The following is an 18,155-nucleotide window of genomic DNA, read 5'->3' as shown; positions in this document are numbered from 1 at the left end:
AAAATATTATAATGAGAGAGAGAAGGATTAGTAATTTCCATTTAATTCCACTACCTTATTTGCTTATCCTTGACAGATACGCGTATTTCGTCTACAATGTGCAGACTGCTTCAGTGTCTTGTACTAATACTCGACTGTCGGTAGGTAGTGGAATTAAATGGAAATTACTAATCCTTCTTTTTCTTTTTCTTTCGTGCTTCTACTCAAAGTTCTGTGACATGATTTTTTCTCGGTGTTTGGACAAATGAAATACTAAAGCTACCGGGAGTCAAAGATTTTTCAAATTACTGGCCTTTGAAAAAATGTCGAGAGTTTGAAAATTTTCCTGGACCATTTTTTGACATTTAAGGCTTGGAAAACATTCAAGATCTCGAAGTAAAATAGCCAGAATATTGGATCTAGAACTTTTTCGAAACTTCTGACAATTTCGAGATCAAAAAGTAGAAATATTAGTGATTCAACATCAATTTGATGTTCGCAATCGTCTGTTCGCAACTCTTCTTGTCAATCAGAATTTACACACGGATTTTTAATGAATCTTTCTAACACAAACTAGTTACCAAATCAAGCTGTGATTTTATGTAAGTTTTTAAAGTCAAATTCTTTACTCTCAACATTGGTATTAAAAAAGTTACTTTAGTGACTAAATTTAAAGCCATAGTGACTTTAGTGACTTTTTGTTGAAAAAAGTGACTTTTTAGTGACTGACTTGAAAATAGTGACCAAGTCAATAAAAAGTGCTACCAGCCTTGAATAATTGATCAGATTTCCGAAATACTTTCATTTACCGATTTACCGAACTGCGTATTGGGTCAAGAAATGCTAAAGAAAATTATTTTCTTCAGCATTCCGTGTCCTATCGCGTAGCACGTAAAAACGTAATTACAGTTGTGTTCGATAAAATAGCAGCGCATGCCGATTTCCATACAAAATGATATAACTTTGTTAACGTTTGATCAATTGAGCTGAAAATTTCTCCACAGAACTACAAATATGTTCAATTTTACGATTACAAAATACCAAGCACCTGTTGGAAAGCGAGACACTAGGTAAAATTGTTCAAAATAATAGCAGTTTTTGATTTGAATTTTTATGTACTGCAAATATTTTAAACAGTTTTAACTATTATGTACATTTATAATGTAAAATTTAAAATCTCAAAATTGAGCTTAAATGCTAATTATTAGTACTGCTATTATTTTGAACAATTTTACCTAGTGTCTCACTTGGCAGGTGCTTCCAAAAATTTTGTATTTTGTAATCGTAAAATTGAACATATTTGTAGTTCTGTGGTGAACGTTTCAGCTCAATTGATCTTAAGAGAACAAGGTTACAACTTGCCAAAGTTGACAATTTTGTATGGAAATCGGCATGCGCTGCTATTATATTGAACACAGTGTACTCTTCAGCTGCGTACCAGGCTTTATCCGAGTGAGATTTGAACTCATGACTTAGCTATGGATTCAGATCTTTAAGTGTTACAAACTAACCAAAGTATTCTACATTGTTCTGACCCGTTCTGACAAAACCTCAGGATTTTCATTGATCGATTTCCGCTCTATCTAGAAATGAGTAAAAAAAAATACACTTAACTGTACATTTTGTAGTAACAATATTACTCATAGATGGGTAAAATTTTACTCATTTAATGGGTAGTCTCATTTCCCTTTCAAAATGCGTACTTTGAAGTCATTATTGAGTATTTTTAAGGTAACCGTATACTTAAAAGGCGAAAAAAAAACTCGTTATTAAAAAAGTACCCGGGTACCCGAGCAAAGTCCAGCATCAAAATAACAGCAAATTGAAATCAAGTTTTGATATCAACATCAAACTGAAATCTTAAGTTGATTTCTGTTTACGCAATGGACAAATTTGATACCAAATGTTGTTTTCATTTTGCTGTACATTTGCTCTTCAAAAATATGTTGTTGCGGGTTTGTTTTCATTGCCTTAGCATAACATCAAATTGAATACTTGTTTTGTTATCAACAGGAAAAATTGATATCAAAAATAGTTTTCAGTTTGCTTTCACTGATAGCAGAAATAGTTTTCAATATGATGTCACAGAAAGATTTGTTTGCTCTCAATTTTGATATTTGAACCGTTAAAACGGCCAAAACGACAGCAACCTGAGTAATCATTATCAGCGAAATCACAACATCAAATTTAGATTTAAATTTGATCTCAGACTTTGCTCGGGTAATGTAACAAGACCAATCAGGTATCAGTATTTAAATCTATCCCATACCACAATGCAAGCATACAGCTGAATGAAAATAAATTAATGCGGCTGATACTGAATATAAATAATAGGTTCTTAATAGGGCTGTACGCAAACTTCGTAGACAGTTTGAAAATGATAGAAATGGTCGAATAATACAACCATTTAGTATATTCTTTTAAATATGTATGGATTATTGATACGCGAGGGGAGGGATGTAAAATCATCAATCAAAACGTGGTTTATGGACAGCCCAAAGAACATGGTCAATGATTACACACACTATTCAACTGTCATCATGATCATCATTCATCTTTATCCCTACTTGCCGATGATCATCATCATTGTTACATGTCGTTCAACAATTTTTGAATTTCTACACATTTTAAACACTTCATCAAATATTTACTTATTACTTACCACATATTTTCAATGGCGCCTCCAATTCCAAAAGAATTGGTTGTGACAAGAAAATTTCCCGGGATTTCAAACATAAGCCACGAATTTCATTTTCCGATAATTGAACATTTTTTCCTGGCCTTGCACCACGAACTGGAAAAGGAAAATCAGAGTAAAATTTTAGCCAATGATTAAATTTCACTACTGCATTCTGTTCTTTTAATATGAATCGATCAAATCCTTTTGTAATTGGTTTTCTCCTTCTATTTTTTTTTTCCAAAATCCGAAGGTGGCATCATTGAATTCTTTCGAACCCTTTGTATTGCTTATTAGTCGGGCGTTGTCCAATTCAACCAAAACATTCGTGCCAAGTTGCTGATCCTGGCAGGAAAACCTTCGAATCCACGGTAAATCGCTGCAAAAACCTTTTCATTTTCTCTCCCAAATGACTTTACCTTCCAAAAGCATAGCAATCAGATGATCGATGTTTAATGCGTCTGGGTCCGACATTTTGTAGGAATTAACTTTTTTCACTCTCGCGATATATCCTCACACTCGCTCTTCTTCCGTTATTTCTACTTCTTTATCACCTTCCTCTTACTTTCGATCTGCAGACAAATTTCGTCCACTTAACTCTGTAGAACGGTGGTCCTTAACAAATAAACCGCTTCCGTCATCTACTGAGGCCTAGATGGCTACCACCGAGCGGAAAATCGGGAAAGTTCACCAAATTTTTCACAAGAAAAGACGACGGAAAAAGCAACTACCACCACTCAGCACACAGCAACGCGGACTTGTGAGGTGGGAAGCAAAGAAGCAGCGACAGTCATGGCCCAATACGAACGTACGTGTGAGGTCGAGCGAGATCAGAAAAATTCGATATTTTTTTCATGTCGCGATATACTTGACACTTCGAATTCGAATTCTCGTTCCATGAGAATCTACACGCTATTTCAAAACTCCTCAAATTTCAGTAAGATCTACTCATTTCAACCGAAGTTAAAGTAATCAAATATTAGTAAACTATCCTAATAAAATTTGTACGGTTATTTTGCTTAACGACGTGTTCAGGGTATCATCCACAAACCAAGATTTTTCTTACAGTATGCTGTATTTTTTTTTACCGAATATGGAACAGCTGAACCACAGACAAACAGACATAACACATTGAATATTGCTCACTGTAAAACATCGTCGCTAAAACATTACCACCATCTGTTGAGTAAACTGTGGTAGGTAGTACACGTAGTACACTGAACAGATGGCGGTAGTGTGTAAACGTCAAACGCAAGGGAATTGACTATGCGCGTCACAAGTGCCGGGCGTTAGGCGACAAAATGTCTTCATCAACCACAAAAAGTTAATTTTTGCAAATTTTTTTTTAAATTTCTGGAACAAAAAAGAAAAGTACTTACTTCACCGACAAACCGACATGAATGACCATATCAAATCACAAATCATTTTTTTTTTCTAGATCAAAAAATCCTATGGTTTTGACAGTTCGGATCACTGCACATTTAAATAGGCCGTTTACGATTTTCGGATATAAATCAGAATTAAGTGTCATGCCGGTTTGTCGGTGCTTACTTTTCACAAAGTACAACCACAGACAAACAGACATAACTTTTAGAAGAAAATTCTTCAATCGTCAAGCGTATTTTGCATGCGCACTAGCACCATCTATCATCCACATTCCCAAGCATTGTTTTGCAACCGGAGCATCCCTCGTTCATGCAATTTTTTCACTAGTTACTTTTCTCTCGTTCTGTCAACGCGTCAGCTGTGTTGAATAAAAACAAAGCAGATGGAAGTCAGTGATGTCGGTTCTACGAAAATTTTCCGTAGATCTATTATTGATTGAATACTGCAGGAATACGGATCCGTAGGAAAAATTAACAGAAGGGATTTGTTTTGTTTGTTTATTGTGCTTTTTCTTTTGCTGGAAATAAGTTTTTAAATGAGGTAATGCATCACTTATTAGTGCCCTTTCTAAATATAGAAGTATCAATGTAATATGTATCAATGAATGATATTCATGGTGAAGTATTGAACATCAATAACTGGTAAAAGTTCATAGAATATCACAGTCATAAACATGATTTGTTCTCATTCCGTATCGCACACTGAGCCGGTCAAGTCGCATCGGTCTCGTTGTACGACACTATCATTTGAGTTTCGAGTTTTTCCCCACGCGAGGGTTTTTTCTCGCCAAAGTTAGTTGGCATAGTGTTTAAACAACTAGTGCGCGAGTGAGGAAGCCGTTAATGATATGCCGAGTGCTTTCATTACGGTCCAGCTTTAACCTAGCATCATCGCAACATCATCAGCAAAATCATCACCACTATCGGTACATCACCCCATCGATAGCAACAACGAAAGAGCGTCATATTGCCTACCGAGTCGACCGAGGCACACCAGCATCGAGGTTATTGACTCTGCAGCAGTTGGATCAAACAATTCGACAGTGAGCATTCATAAGGGCGAATACGCGATGATCGATTCTCTTCATCGATTTTCTCTTTGCATTGCTACAGCTAAGCGAAACAATTTGTTCAATGCAGAGTAGTAACAGGTTGTATTGGCTATCAAAAGCAACAGCAAACGCACCGAGAAACGTGAAATCTAGCGAGTTATTAACAAAAGAGAAAATCGACGAAGAGAATCGATCATCGCGTATAGGCCCTTATGCATGCTCACTGTCGAATTATATCTCTCCAGTCTGCTGCTGCCTCAGTGCAATACACTGAAACAAAGAGAATAGTTAGGAATACTATTTTGCAGAAAACACTTATTTTCAATATAACTACGCTTAATACCGTTAAATCTACCATGATTTCAGTATAGTTGACTATAAATATAATCAAATTTACTACCATTCTTTCAAAACTACTATGCTTACTCAAACGGTATAGTAGTTTTGATAGAAAAAATAGTAAAATTAAATGAATTTCGTTTCTGCACAAATCAATTGGTGGGAGTGTTTAATTTAAACCATCAATATAGTATTTTTGCCAATGGATTTTGTTTCTGTGTAGGAGGTATAAATCGTGTCGTTTGTTTTGTTTTCGCCAGTATAGCATCTCCCTTCACTATAAAAAATTCACACGTTACCTTTATGTGTTCCACACTTCGATTTGCGCAAATTGCGAAACACATCCATTTCATGTGTGAAACTTATAATACAAATTATTCCCGAACACTATAAGTTCTATTGTGGTACACTTGGATTTCATGTGTCTCACATTTTGTTATCGACAGTCTGACACTTAATCATCAAATTTCCTTCATTGAAAAGCATATTCTTGAACATATCTGGCTCGTGTTTCTTACTTTTGATAATGGATCAAAACTTCCCAGCAATATTGCATTTCATTTATAGCGAATTCGTTTATTATTCAGTTCCAACCTGGATCGGGTATCAAGATTGGGTCTGCTTGTTTTCTAGCAAACGTCAGTTTGATCGTTTGTTTTTAAAACCTGGCACGGGTCGAGGTTCGCACTGACATAAAGTTCGGGTTCGCACGGGTTGGAACTGGTTCCAACCCCGATAATAAACGAATTCGCTATTAATGATTATTTTTTTCATTATTAATTCATAAAAGATAATAAAAAAAAAAACTGCAGCTCACTCCAATCACGTAACTGTACCAGGACCTAGGAATCCAAGGATACTGTAAAATGCAAGTTTTTCAGCATTTGATGTTATTCTCATGGCGGTAAGCTCCAACTCGGATTAACTTTTAATACCGTCCTAGTTTGGATGATCTGCGAATTGTTTGCATAGCATCGTGTTGAATAACGCTGATGTCGACATCAAAGCAGCCGGACATTCTTGATCGGGATTTAATCCGAGGATAATACCGATTGGAGCTTACCGCCATCAGTGATTAAATAGGATTTACTTACCATTCCTGATCAGTTTTCTGTTTTAAAGATGATCCAGCCAAGGGCTGAATATCTCTATAATGAAGCCAAAAATAAAGTTTTCTTTCATACAGAACTGACCACCTACTTCACACGCTAACTTGAAAGTACCCATTAATGGTTGAAAAAGACCCATTTTGAAGAAAAGTGGCTTAACTCATTAAATGAGTAAATTTTTTACCCATTAATGAGTATCTGTTACCCATTAATGAGTAATTGTTAATCATTAATGGGTAACAGATACTCATTAATGGGTAAAATTGTTTAATCATTAATGAGTTAAGCCACTTTTCTTCAAAATGGGTCTTTTTTCACTCATTAATGAGTACTTTCAAGTTAGCGTGCACACCGGCTGACAAATTAATTGCTACTGGGAAAAGTAATTATTGCCAGTAAATTAAACCGCAAATTAATATTGTGGAGTACCTGTAAACTCTCGTAAAGGGTCATAACTTTAGCAGCAACACATTAGCATTGATTGTTAGGCCGTTCGCAATGCTGTTGTATTTTACAAGGACTGTTTCAATTTGAAACTAGAACAGAAACGCACCTCTCGCAGTGCTGAGTTGCAGTTTCATTATTCGAGCACTATTTTGCACCAGATTTGCAACTGCTCGACTATTCTGTTTTATTTCTGAGCGAGTTTGGAACACGAATGGAACTCTGTTTCAAATTTCTTTGGATGTGTTAGAGATGTTTCGAGAGCTTCACAAATAAAAACGGAGAATTTCATAGAGAACAGTAAGGCCGTTCGCAATGCTGTTGTATTTTATAAGGACTGTTTCAATTTGAAACTAGAACAGAAACGCACCTCTCGCAATGCTCAGTTGCAGTTTCATTATTCGAGCACTATTTTGCACCAGATTTGCAACTGCTCGACTATTCTGTTTTATTTCTGAGCGAGTTTGAAACACGAATGGAATTTTGTTTCAAATTTCTGTATGTATTTAAAGATGTTTCGAAGAGCTTCACAAAAAAACTCTATGAACTTCATAGAGAACAGTAAATTTTATGGAACTTGGTGATTACAAACATCTTTTAGAACTGTGCGTTGCGCTGATCGTGTTGCAGTTTTATTTTTGACAGTTTCAAATTATAGAATTGACGAGTAGTTAAAAACAATTTTGAAACTCAGCATTGCGAACGGCCTTACTTTGTTTAATACTTCTTTTGACACTCGTCCTGCTACTGATGAGATCCATGTGCCATACACGTTAAATGCGATAGTAGAAAACAGTAGCGCAGATCCTATACTGATCCCATGAATTTCAATAACTAAATACACGAAATTATGGTGTGATTTGTTTTGATTTCACCGACAGCTGGGAGATGTGATTTTTGAACATTGATTTCATGAAATGCGAATGAAATTCACATGATATCATGGTGACTGGCAATTGGAAAAAGTCATATTTGAAAACACATGAATGGAACATGTGGGTTTTTTTGAGTGTTGTTTCCCTAGTCCAATATTAGACTGGTATTTAATTAGGGTGATCCAAATAATCCATTTTTTTTTCTTGTTTTTTTATTATTATTTTTTTTGTATTACTTAGGGTGATCCAAAACGCGTTACCGTTGATGACCGGAAGCAGGCTAACCAAATTGTTGCGTGCGAGCTTTTTTCTTTGGAATACCGAGTCTACATACCCAGTAGTGAGGTAGAAATTGAAGGAGTGGTCACCGAAGCGAGTTTGACTAGTGATGATTTCATGGGTTCCGATTTCTTCAGAATCTTTAAAAACCGTGCTTTACCGAAGGTGAAGATATTGGACTGCCTTTAAATGCAGTCAGTATCCATCGTAGGTTAAAAAAATCGTATTCCTTGTCGAACTCGTTCCGTGTGACCTTTTCGGGTTCAGCGTTACCTCACTACGTCGCTATAGGCAAGGTTCGACTGCCTGTACGTCTGTTTGTACCTCGGGTAATGAACTGCTCTAATGTAAACAACTTGGTCACACATCGGACTACTGCTCGAACAAACCACGCTGCGATCAGTGTGGCGAGCAACATCAAGAGGGCCCTTGCGGTGCTCCTCCAAAATGCGTGTACTGCAAGGAGAGCTTGCATACCCTGACTGACTGCCCAAGGTATAAACAGCAGGGAGAAAAAATTAAGCGTTCTCTGCAAGCTCACTTCAAGAGAACAATAGCAGAACTCTTGAAGAATACCGCTTCATCTTCTCAGACCACACCAAAACAGTAACACGTTTTCCATTTTGCCAGTTGATGATCTAGACTCTGACTCAGAGGGCGGTGAGGGTAGTCCGTTTGTCTTTAAAGGCAATACGAGAAAACGAGCAAAACAACACACCACCGAAAAGCCTCGTACGGACCACCCTTCCACCTTGGAAAAATCAAGAGGTAGCGGAAATGCACCGAAATCCATTCCACCGGGTTTTAAACCTTGTAATTATGACAAGAACTTTCCGTCACTTCCAGGATCATCTAAAACCCCAGATGTCGCAGTTTTTCGGCCAGAAAAGCAGTTGAATAATCAGCAAGAACATGCCCCCATGTTCACGTTTTCTGGTATTGTGGATAGCTTCTTCAGTATATTCAATATCTCTGACTCAACGAGGAGCATTATTAATTTAGTGCTGATAATGGTGAAAAACCTTTTGAAGCAACTAGTTCTACACGGATAGAAATCCCCTTATACCTTTTGGCAAATTTCTATTGCTGATTATTCATAAAATGTATAAGTCAACTAATAAACACACGCCTTGCAAAAAGTTAATGAAGATCATGTGTCAAATGAAATGTATAAGCGTTCACACCTACATTTTATGCATTCTTATAGACCTATATGGTTCGTCTTATGGAATGTATAAGGCTGATGTTTTGGCAAAAATGAATAAGTGAAACACATGAATACAATAATTGATTTTCGTTTCGTGTAGGTGGTCCTTCCTTGCATCGATCATATCCTTTGATGGATAATTCTCCGAATGAGGTCGGGGATATGATCTCTGTTCTTCAGTGGAACTGTAGAAGTCTTATGCCAAAACTTGGCTCTCTTCAGACAACGATCTTGCTTTCCACGATTTCAACATTATTCGCCTTGACCGCGCAGATTCGTATGGAGGGGTGCTACTGGGGATCAACAAGCTCAATTCCTTCTACAGAATCGATCTGCCTTCGGTGACAGGCATTGAAGTTGTTGCATGTCAGGTTAACATTCGAGGTAAATGCCTCAGCACAGACAAACAGACATAACACTCGCAAGTTGTTCATCGAACAAGCATTTAACGGTCAATTTATAAGTATCGTAGTTGGTAGTACCGCCACCTGTGGCGCGTATAGTCAATTCCCTTGCGTTTGACGTTTACACACTACCGCCATCTGTTCAGTGTACTACCCACCACAGTGTATTCAACAGATGGCGGTAATGTTTTAGCGACGATGTTTTACAGTGATAAATATTCAATGTGTTATGTCTGTTTGTCTGTGGCTTCAGTATTGCCTCAGTATATCTTCCACCGAGAACAGCGATTTCTCGTCAAAGTTTGTCGGATATCTGCACGGCTATGCCGGAGCCACGGTTGATCTTGGGAGATTTTATCTCTCACGGTACAGGCTGGGGGGAACTGTACGACGACAACCGCTCAACCTTGATATACGACATGAGCGACTTCTTCAAAATGACAATTCTGAACACCGGGGAAGCAACACGAGTAGCCAAACCTCCAGCAAAAATAAGCAGATTAGACCTCTCACTTTGTTCGAGTTCACTATCGTTGGATTGCTCGTGGAAAGTAATTCAAGATCCCTACGGTAGTGACCATTTGCCAATCAAAATTTCTATTACCAATGGTTCATCTTCTACTCGTTCGGTCGACATCGCGTACGATCTTACGAAAAACATTGACTGGCGAAAATTCACGACCGCGGTTCTTGATGCCAGTCAATCGGTTGACGTACTTCCTCCGCTGGACGAGTACTCCTTTCTCGCGCGTCTTATCATCGATTCGGCGCTGCGAGCACAGACGAAACGTGTTCCGGGTGTTTCCGTTCGCAAGCGACCTCCCACCTCGTGGTGGGATAAGGATTGCACCGACGCGAACAGCGAGAAGTCCGCCGCGTTTAAACGCTTCCGCAAACACGGTAAGGTCGAGGATTTCGACCACGAGAAAACCTTTAAGGGCTTGAGTAAAGCCAAAAAACGCGGTTACTGGCGTCGGTTCGTCGATGGTTTGTCGCGAGAGACTTCCATGAGAACACTCTGGAATGTCGGCAGGAGAATGCGAAACGCGTCATCACCGATTAGCGAAGACAAGGAGTATTCGGACAGTTGGATATTCAGCGCGCGGAAAGTTTGCCCGGATTCGGTGTCGGTTCAAACCAACGTTCGTGATCGTCCGTCGGGTAATAACGAAATAGATTCCCCATTTTCGATGGTGGAATTCTCACTTGCTCTCCTTTCATGTAACAATTCAGCTCCAGGAATGGATAGAATCAAGTTCAACTTGCTTAAAAATCTCCCAGATGTCGCGAAGAGACGCTTGTTGAACTTATTCAATCAATTTCTGGAGCACAACATTGTTCTGGATGACTGGAGGCACGTAAGAGTTATCGCCATTCGAAAACCTGGTAAACCCGCGTCGGATTATAACTCGTACCGTCCCATCCCGATGCTGTCCTGTATATGGAAATTGTTGGAGAAAATGATTCTTTTTCCTCTAGACAAATGGGTCGAGTCGAATGGTTTACTTTCAGATACGCAATTTGGATTTCGGAGAGGCAAAGGAATGAGCGACTGTCTTGCGTTGCTTTCAACTGAAAATCAACTGGCCTATGCGCAAAAACAGCAAATGGGTTCAGTTTTCTTGGATATTAAGGGGGTTTTTGATTCTGTTTGTATCGATGTCCTTTCGAATAAACTCCACGATAGTGGACTTTCACCAATTATGAACAACTAAAGGGCGAACACGAAATTATTGCGACACATTCAACAGGGCATAACTTTTTTACCATTGGGTAAAAATCAACCAAATTTTGCACACTTTCTCATTGATGTGTATTGTGTACATGCTGTCAAACTCGAAGTCGTGTTTTTCGATTCAACGAAAATGGAGGTGTACCAACGCGAGTTGAGAGAACAAATTCTTTCCAAACACCTGGAATTTCCTGACCTGTCGCACCGGCAGTTGGGAAAAATGTTGAACATTCACCATTCAACCGTCTCCAGAGTGTTGAAGCGGTTCCAGGAGCGGTAGACGTTGGACCACGGCAAAGGAGCTGGTAGAAAACCGGGACCGGAGAACAAAAAGACGGAGGGAAAGGTGAAGCGGATGATTAAAGCAAATCCCAACGTCTCAAGCCGTGATTTGGCTAAAAAGATCGGCATGTCGCAGAGCTACGCCCAGAATGCAAAGAAGAGAGCTGGACTACATACATACAAGGTACAGAACTTCCCAAACCGCGATGAGCGGCAACAATCGACGGCTAAAACTCGGGCACGGAAGCTCTACGAGAAGATGCTGACAAAATATGGCTGCTGTGTGATGGACGACGAAACGTATATAAAAGCCGATTTTAAGCAAATTCCGGGGTTGGAGTTTTTCACCGGCAAGAGCAAGTTCGATGTGGACGACAAATTTAAGAAGAAGAAAATGTCGAAGTTCGCCTCCAAATATCTCATTTGGCAGGCCATCTGCTCTTGCGGACTGAGGAGTGAGCCTTTCGTGACAAAGGGCACAGTAAATGGCGAGATCTACAAATCTGAGTGCCTCGAGAAGCGCCTTTTGCCGTTCTTGCAGCAGCACGACGAAGCTCCGCTATTTTGGCCAGATTTGGCATCATGCCACTATTCTAAAAGTGTCCTGTAGTGGTATGAGGTCAATTCTGTCCATTTTGTTCCAAAGGACATGAATCCGCCAAACTGTCTGGAGCTGCGCCCGGTGGAGCAGTACTGGGCAATAATGAAGCGGGAACTTCGGAAGAGTAAGAAGACAGTCAAAGACGAGACGGACATGTTACGAAAATGGAAAAAAAAACTGAGAAACTGGTACCGGATGACACTGTAAAGACTTTGATGGAGGGCATCAAGCGAAAATGCGTTCAATTTTACACTCAAGGCTCCATCGATTAACTTTTCTTTAGATTTTTGAAGAAAATATATATGTATAAAACTACACTTAAATTTTGGTTTGATTCTAAACATTATAAGAAAATTGGCATGACATTTTCGGTGTCGGAATAATTTCGTGTTCGCCCTTTATTTGAGCAACTTGTTGTCTGAGAAATATATGAGCTTTTCCCATGGAAACTCGACAACTTCACGAATTAGTTACATGGGTCTCCCCCAGGGTTCATGTTTAAGCCCCCTTCTTTATAATTTCTATATGTAAAAGACATTGATGGTTGTCTTGATGAAAATTGCTCGCTAAGGCAGCTTGCAGATGACGGGGTTGTGTCCGTTATAGGGCCAAGTGCACCGGACCTGCAAGGACAGAATGCAGATTTAGGTGGAATGATATGTTTTGAGCCTGAAATTGAAACTTTAGACTAAAAGTCTCTTCTACAAAGTTGTTCCTTATAGTTAGGCCCTCATTTTTATGACAATGAATTCTAGGGTGGTTCCTATTATCATTAAAATCAAAAATCTAACTTTTTTGTTTGAATAAATTAAGGTATACATTCTTCGACAAAGTTATAGTCATCTTCTAGAGACTTTTAAAACTCTTTAAGATGAATGTTTTATAGCGGAATTTGTTGCCTGTATCTCTTCTAATAAAAAAGATATACTCAAATATAGTAAAAAATATGAATAAATTCAAATTGATTTTATACGAGTTAAAAAAATAACATACCTCCAATTTTTTTCATATTATTGAGAATAACATACGCCCTTTCAAATGCTGCAAAAAAAAACTTTTTTTTGTTTGCCCCAACTAGAGATAGGGGTATTTACGTATTCTCGTCAATCTAAGCAGCGTCTGCACTTCTACTAGCATTTTCTCAGCGTCACGCACATATATGATGTGTCTGTTTGTTTACATTCATCTGCTGCTTGCTTCTCTATCCATTCCAATCGACAGAATTTTTCAAAACATTTTGAAAGCGTTTTTACAACGCTCCAAACTTCTCAGGTGAGTGTGACTATTGTCGGCAGCCTCTTTTTCTTCGGCAACCTTCCCATTAGAACTGCGTGTTAACCAGCTGTTCTATTATCGGCAACTCGAAATCAACCCCATTTTGTAGTGCGTATGCTTTATTTGAAGAAAAATGTAGCATTACTGGATTGCTCGATCGTTCAAATATATTGATCAGATTGAAGCTGAAAGGCTAAACAATCGTTTGGACACATTCAGGGAAGTGCGTTGATGGGAAAACATAGTGAAATTAACGCTTAAATTTTGGTTGCCGAAAACAGTCAATGGGTGCCGAAGCCAACATTTACCCTATTAACATTTGAAAAGTGCATATTTTTAGTATAAAAACGTCAATAACTCTTGATCGGCGAAAGATATTGACAAGCTTTGTGAAGCAAAAAATTGCGCCTTCTTAAGATCTAAAAGTTATCTGAAAACACTTTTGCTGAGAAATTCGAAATAAGAAAACTAGAGCAAAAAAACTATTTTTTTAACAGCCACCCTAACTCAATTCAAGAAAATAGCTCTAAATCGGCCAATTTAAGAGATACAAAAAAGTTATTTTCAACAAAGTTGCTTGAAATTAGCTCAGCTATAACTTTGTCAAAGAATGTATACCTTAATTTATTCAAACAAAAAAGTTAGATTTTTGATTTTAATGATAATAGGAACCACCCTAGAATTCATTGTCATAAAATTTGTCAAAACATATCATTCCACCTAAATCTGCATTCTGGACCACTGTGCATTGCAAGATACCTTAGATAATTTGTCTACTTGGGCTATGAAGCTGGGTATCGAATTCTCTCCGGAGAAAACTGAGTTGGTTGTTTTTTTCTACACTGAAACAAATCGACATGTACCGTTTATTGGATCCATCTGATAACATAGCAATGTCAGCAGATTTATTCATTCTATGTGATGATTGATAGATTCCATTGGATTATCACTTAAAAACTATGACTGCGATATGGAATGATTTCTATCATAATTTCACATACTTAGTACTTGATAATACTTTGCTTCGAACGTGGTTAGCGATAGGTAAAAAGTATATGAATTTTGTCTGATATATTTCATGGTGAAAAACTGTTGATATGTCATGGGTGGGAACAGACATCTAGAAACTAATGGAAAATCATATAAGTTTGCACTATGAGAAAATTCAGTAAAATATACCTGTTTTCATGATGAATATTGCTCACTAAAATATATATCTTATAAGATAATCATGTATATTTTATTGGAGTTGCTTTTACTGATTTTTGACGTTTGTTGATATGTCGCGTGTAAATAGACATGTAGAAACTATTGGACTGTCATTTAACTTTGCAGTATAGGAAAACATGTATATCTCATTGTAATAGCTTGCTTTGATTTTTGACGTTTAAAGATTGTAAACAGATCTATCCCAATCATTAAATAGTCATATAGAAATGCCTTTTAAGAAATCCAACTGCAAGTATTTGTTTTTGCATGTTTTTCTGGGATGAATATCGCTCCCAATAAAATACATCTTACATGATTGTTCTTTATAAATTATTGAAACAATTTTCAACGATGTTAACGTACACTCATTCATATGATAATTAGTTCCAGAAAAGAATGTATTGAGATTGAAAAAAAAAATGATTCTACTGTAATATTTACTTTGCTATGATTCTAATTGTAAGCCTTCTACACGGCTTATTCAGATTCCAGCCCTAAGTAGTACTCGAACTTCATGAGCCAGTTCTATCAAATCATATAATTTAGTCGTTGATTTATTGCACACAGGTGCATTAAGAAAGATTTGAACAAACCACACCACCGAAACGGAACATAAATTTGTCAGTGCTATTTGTCTTCACTCTAGCAAAACGAGCATAAAGTTGCACTACATTCCATGTCGGGAGAGCTGTTCTTACTTCATGCTATTTGAACGAGCTCAATCTTGAAGTCAGCCGTGGCCCAGTGAAATCGAGCACAGACACCGAAAGCATCACACCTCAACAGATCTTGATCGAATCCCAAATCAGCTACAATAAAAAATAAGGCACAACTGTGAAAGCTCCCACTGCCTGATGTTTATTTTTCGAATTTATTTTTAGAAATCGATTAAATATATGTGTCAAAAGAAGAAGTAAATTTCATGTTATTTTCACATAAACTTTACTTCGATTGATTTATGACACATATATTATATTGTGGTGAAAAGTATAGCTTAGGCTTATGGGTTTCAAATCCATTTCAGTTAATTATTATAATTTAATCGATTTTCATTTATCATATGGCGATCATATAAAAGTTTTCAAATTATCAGCATTGTCAATGTATCAGATATTCATATAGAATTTACCTGACACATTTTCAATCATATCATTTTCAATGGATTATCTTATAGCGCAAATTTATTAGACTTCCACATAACAGGAATATGTCAAATTCGTTCAGTGTAGGAAGCATCATCCTGCACAGTTACAGCTTCAACTAAAGGGTAGAAAAATCACTCAAAGTATATCTTTCAAGTATTTAGGTGTCTGGTTTGATTCCAAAAGCACGTGGGGAAAACATATTGCGTATGTGAAACAAAAATGCCAACAAAGAATCAATTTTCTTCGTACAATTACTGGAACTTGGTGGGGAGCACACCCGGAAAATCTGATCAGGTTGTACCGAACAACCATCTTGTCGGTTCTAGAGTACGGTAGCTTCTGCTTTCAATCCGCGGCGAAAACACATATCTTGAAGCTGCAACGGGTTCAATACCGTTGCCTCCGAATCGCGCTTGGCTGTATGCACTCGACACATACGATGAGCCTCGAAGTACTCGCAGGTGTTCTCCCACTGACAGATCGTTTCGTGGAACTGTCCTTCCGGTTTCTTATCCGTTGTGAAGTAATTAACCCATTGGTAATAGAAAACATTGAGAAGCTGCTCGACAGAAATCCTCAAACAAGATTCATGAGTCTCTTTTACGAGTACATGACGCTGGAGATTGGCTCTTCTTCATTCAATTCCTCTCGTGTTTGCCTCCAAGACTTTTATAGTTCCTCTGTAAATTTTGATCTGACCATGTTGCAAGAAATCCGTGGAATACCAGATCACCATCGGTCGATGGTTGTTCCCTTAATTTTTGCAAACAAGTACCACCATGTTAGTAACAATAAGAGTTTTTTCACAGATGGGTCTACTATAAACGCTTCCAATGGATTTGGAGAATTCAACGAATTTCATAGCGCCTCATATCAACTGCAAAAACCCTGTTCCATATACGTTGCGGAACTAGCAGCCATATTCTACGCAGTAGAGCAAATTGCCTCACTACCATCTGATCACTATTTTATTTTTACAGATAGCCTTAGCTCGTTGGAGGCTATTCGATCAATGAGGCCGATGAAGCACTCCTCGTATTTCCTGACCGAAATCCGAGCAAAATTGAGTACTTTATCTAACTGATCCTATACTATCACCTTAGTTTGGGTCCCATCTCATTGCTCAATTCCGGGTAATGAGAAAGCGGACTCGCTAGCTAAGGTGGACGCTATGGAAGGCGATATTTTTGATCGACAAATCGCCTTTGCGGAATTTTTCTCAATTAACCGTCACGTCCTCACCAACTGGCAACAAAAATTGAATGAGAGTGATCTGGGAAGATGGTTACATTCTATTCTCCCACAGGTGTCGAACAAGCCATGATTCAAAGGATTGGACATGAGCCGTGACTTTATACGTGTCATATCAAGGCTCATGTCCAATCACTACTCGTTAGACTCGCATTTCTTCCGAATCGGGCTCGCAGGCAGCAATTTGTGCGCTTGTGGATATCGACCACCATGGCCATGCACTTTACATTGTGTTGCTAGATCCGAGTTGTCCGCGTCCCTCAGGGCCCGAGGAAAACAACCTATGCGGATCGTTAGAGACATCTTGGCGAGCCGAGATCTCGAATATTTTCTAATTTAATTTATGTGTTTTTAAAACGGATCGATCTGAGGATTTAGTAGTTAGTGTCACCTTGCGTTCCCCCAAGTTGTTAGCTGCCCATCGGTGTACCCCCATGTTTGTCTTTTTCATCAGTTGGTCGCTTAGTTCGAGATAAAAAGCACATTGCTCTCCAAACCTTGTGTTCTCAATCCCTACCCTGCCATCCATTTGTTACAATTTGTTACCCATAACCTCGAGATAGCCGCGAGTAATCGGCCCCCGCTTTACTAACGTTAGTTTTAAGAAATTTTGTAATTTAAACAATGAATATCGGCTCCGCAAAGCTACGGCAAATGAGCCTGAAAAAATAAACGCATTATAAAAAAAAAAAAAAAATAATTTGTTCTCGAATTCTGTGTACATCGTACAACGTAATATTAGGAACGGAATGACTAATGTGCAGCAGTTTTGATGTAATATTCAACTACTTTTTTTGTATTCGTCAGATGTGGTATGTGTCTCCAGTGGGATGCCTTGACCACTTATCATTTTCAAGAGCTGACATCTACTAACTAGACGTGAAAAAAAACTGGCATCACTGATAAGTTC

General features: G+C 38.1%; 1 protein-coding gene and 1 long non-coding RNA gene across 4 annotated transcripts in view; one reads left to right on the top strand and one right to left on the bottom strand.

The window, feature by feature from the left end:
- LOC135713807 (uncharacterized) overlaps nt 1–2,741 on the top strand; it is a 33,689-nt gene extending 30,948 nt beyond the window's left edge. The window contains exon 2 of the long non-coding RNA XR_010518767.1: nt 2,148–2,741. This is a non-coding gene — a long non-coding RNA (uncharacterized LOC135713807). The remainder of the gene's footprint in view (nt 1–2,147) is intronic.
- Nucleotides 1–3,430, bottom strand: part of LOC135713806 (serine/threonine-protein phosphatase alpha-2 isoform) — an 85,882-nt gene extending 82,452 nt beyond the window's left edge. For all 3 annotated transcript variants that reach the window (XM_065237042.1, XM_065237043.1, XM_065237041.1), the window contains exons 1-2: nt 3,076–3,430; nt 2,642–2,773 (exon numbers count right to left, since the gene is read on the bottom strand). In XM_065237042.1, the coding sequence (XP_065093114.1) occupies nt 2,642–2,773; nt 3,076–3,130 (187 nt within the window). In that variant the 5' untranslated portion in view covers nt 3,131–3,430. The remainder of the gene's footprint in view (nt 1–2,641; nt 2,774–3,075) is intronic.
- Between the last annotated feature and the right edge of the window lie 14,725 nt (nt 3,431–18,155).

The sequence above is a fragment of the Ochlerotatus camptorhynchus genome, unplaced genomic scaffold, assembly GCF_037179485.1.
Source record: "Ochlerotatus camptorhynchus isolate MF236.1 unplaced genomic scaffold, CSIRO-AGI_Acam_v1.1 ptg000579l, whole genome shotgun sequence".
In the NCBI taxonomy this organism is placed as follows: Eukaryota; Metazoa; Arthropoda; class Insecta; order Diptera; family Culicidae; genus Ochlerotatus; species Ochlerotatus camptorhynchus.
This window is presented reverse-complemented; position numbering and strand designations above follow the sequence as displayed.